The sequence below is a fragment of the Eimeria mitis genome, genomic scaffold (genome assembly GCF_000499745.2).
Source record: "Eimeria mitis Houghton genomic scaffold, Emh_scaff254, whole genome shotgun sequence".
Lineage (NCBI taxonomy): Eukaryota > Apicomplexa > Conoidasida > Eucoccidiorida > Eimeriidae > Eimeria > Eimeria mitis.
In genome coordinates, this window is record NW_013570880.1 from 8,368 (window position 1) to 8,611 (window position 244).

At 58.6% G+C, this 244-nt stretch overlaps 1 protein-coding gene across 1 annotated transcript in view; it reads left to right on the forward strand.

Moving 5' to 3' along the window:
* EMH_0005490 (uncharacterized protein) overlaps nucleotides 1-244 on the forward strand; it is a gene marked incomplete at both ends in the record, with an annotated part of 8,273 nt that overhangs the window by 2,607 nt on the left and 5,422 nt on the right. The window contains one exon of the mRNA XM_013497215.1: nucleotides 9-243. Coding sequence (XP_013352669.1) covers nucleotides 9-243 — 235 coding nt within the window. The remainder of the gene's footprint in view (nucleotides 1-8; nucleotide 244) is intronic.

A 244-nucleotide genomic window follows, 5' to 3' on the forward strand; every position in this document is an offset into this window, starting at 1 on the left:
CTAGCAAGCTAGAGCAGCATAACAAAAAGCAGCAGCAACAGCAGCAGGGGCAGCAGCAGCAGCAACAGGAGCAGTACCAGCAGCAGCAACGTCCCGAAAAGCAGCAACAGCAACGCAAGCAACAGCAGCAGCAGCAGCACAAGCAGCCCCAGCAGCAGCACAAGCAGCAGCACAAGCAGCAACAGCAGCAGCAGCAGCAGCAGCAGCAGCAGCAGCAACAGCAGCAGCAGCAGCAACAGCAGCA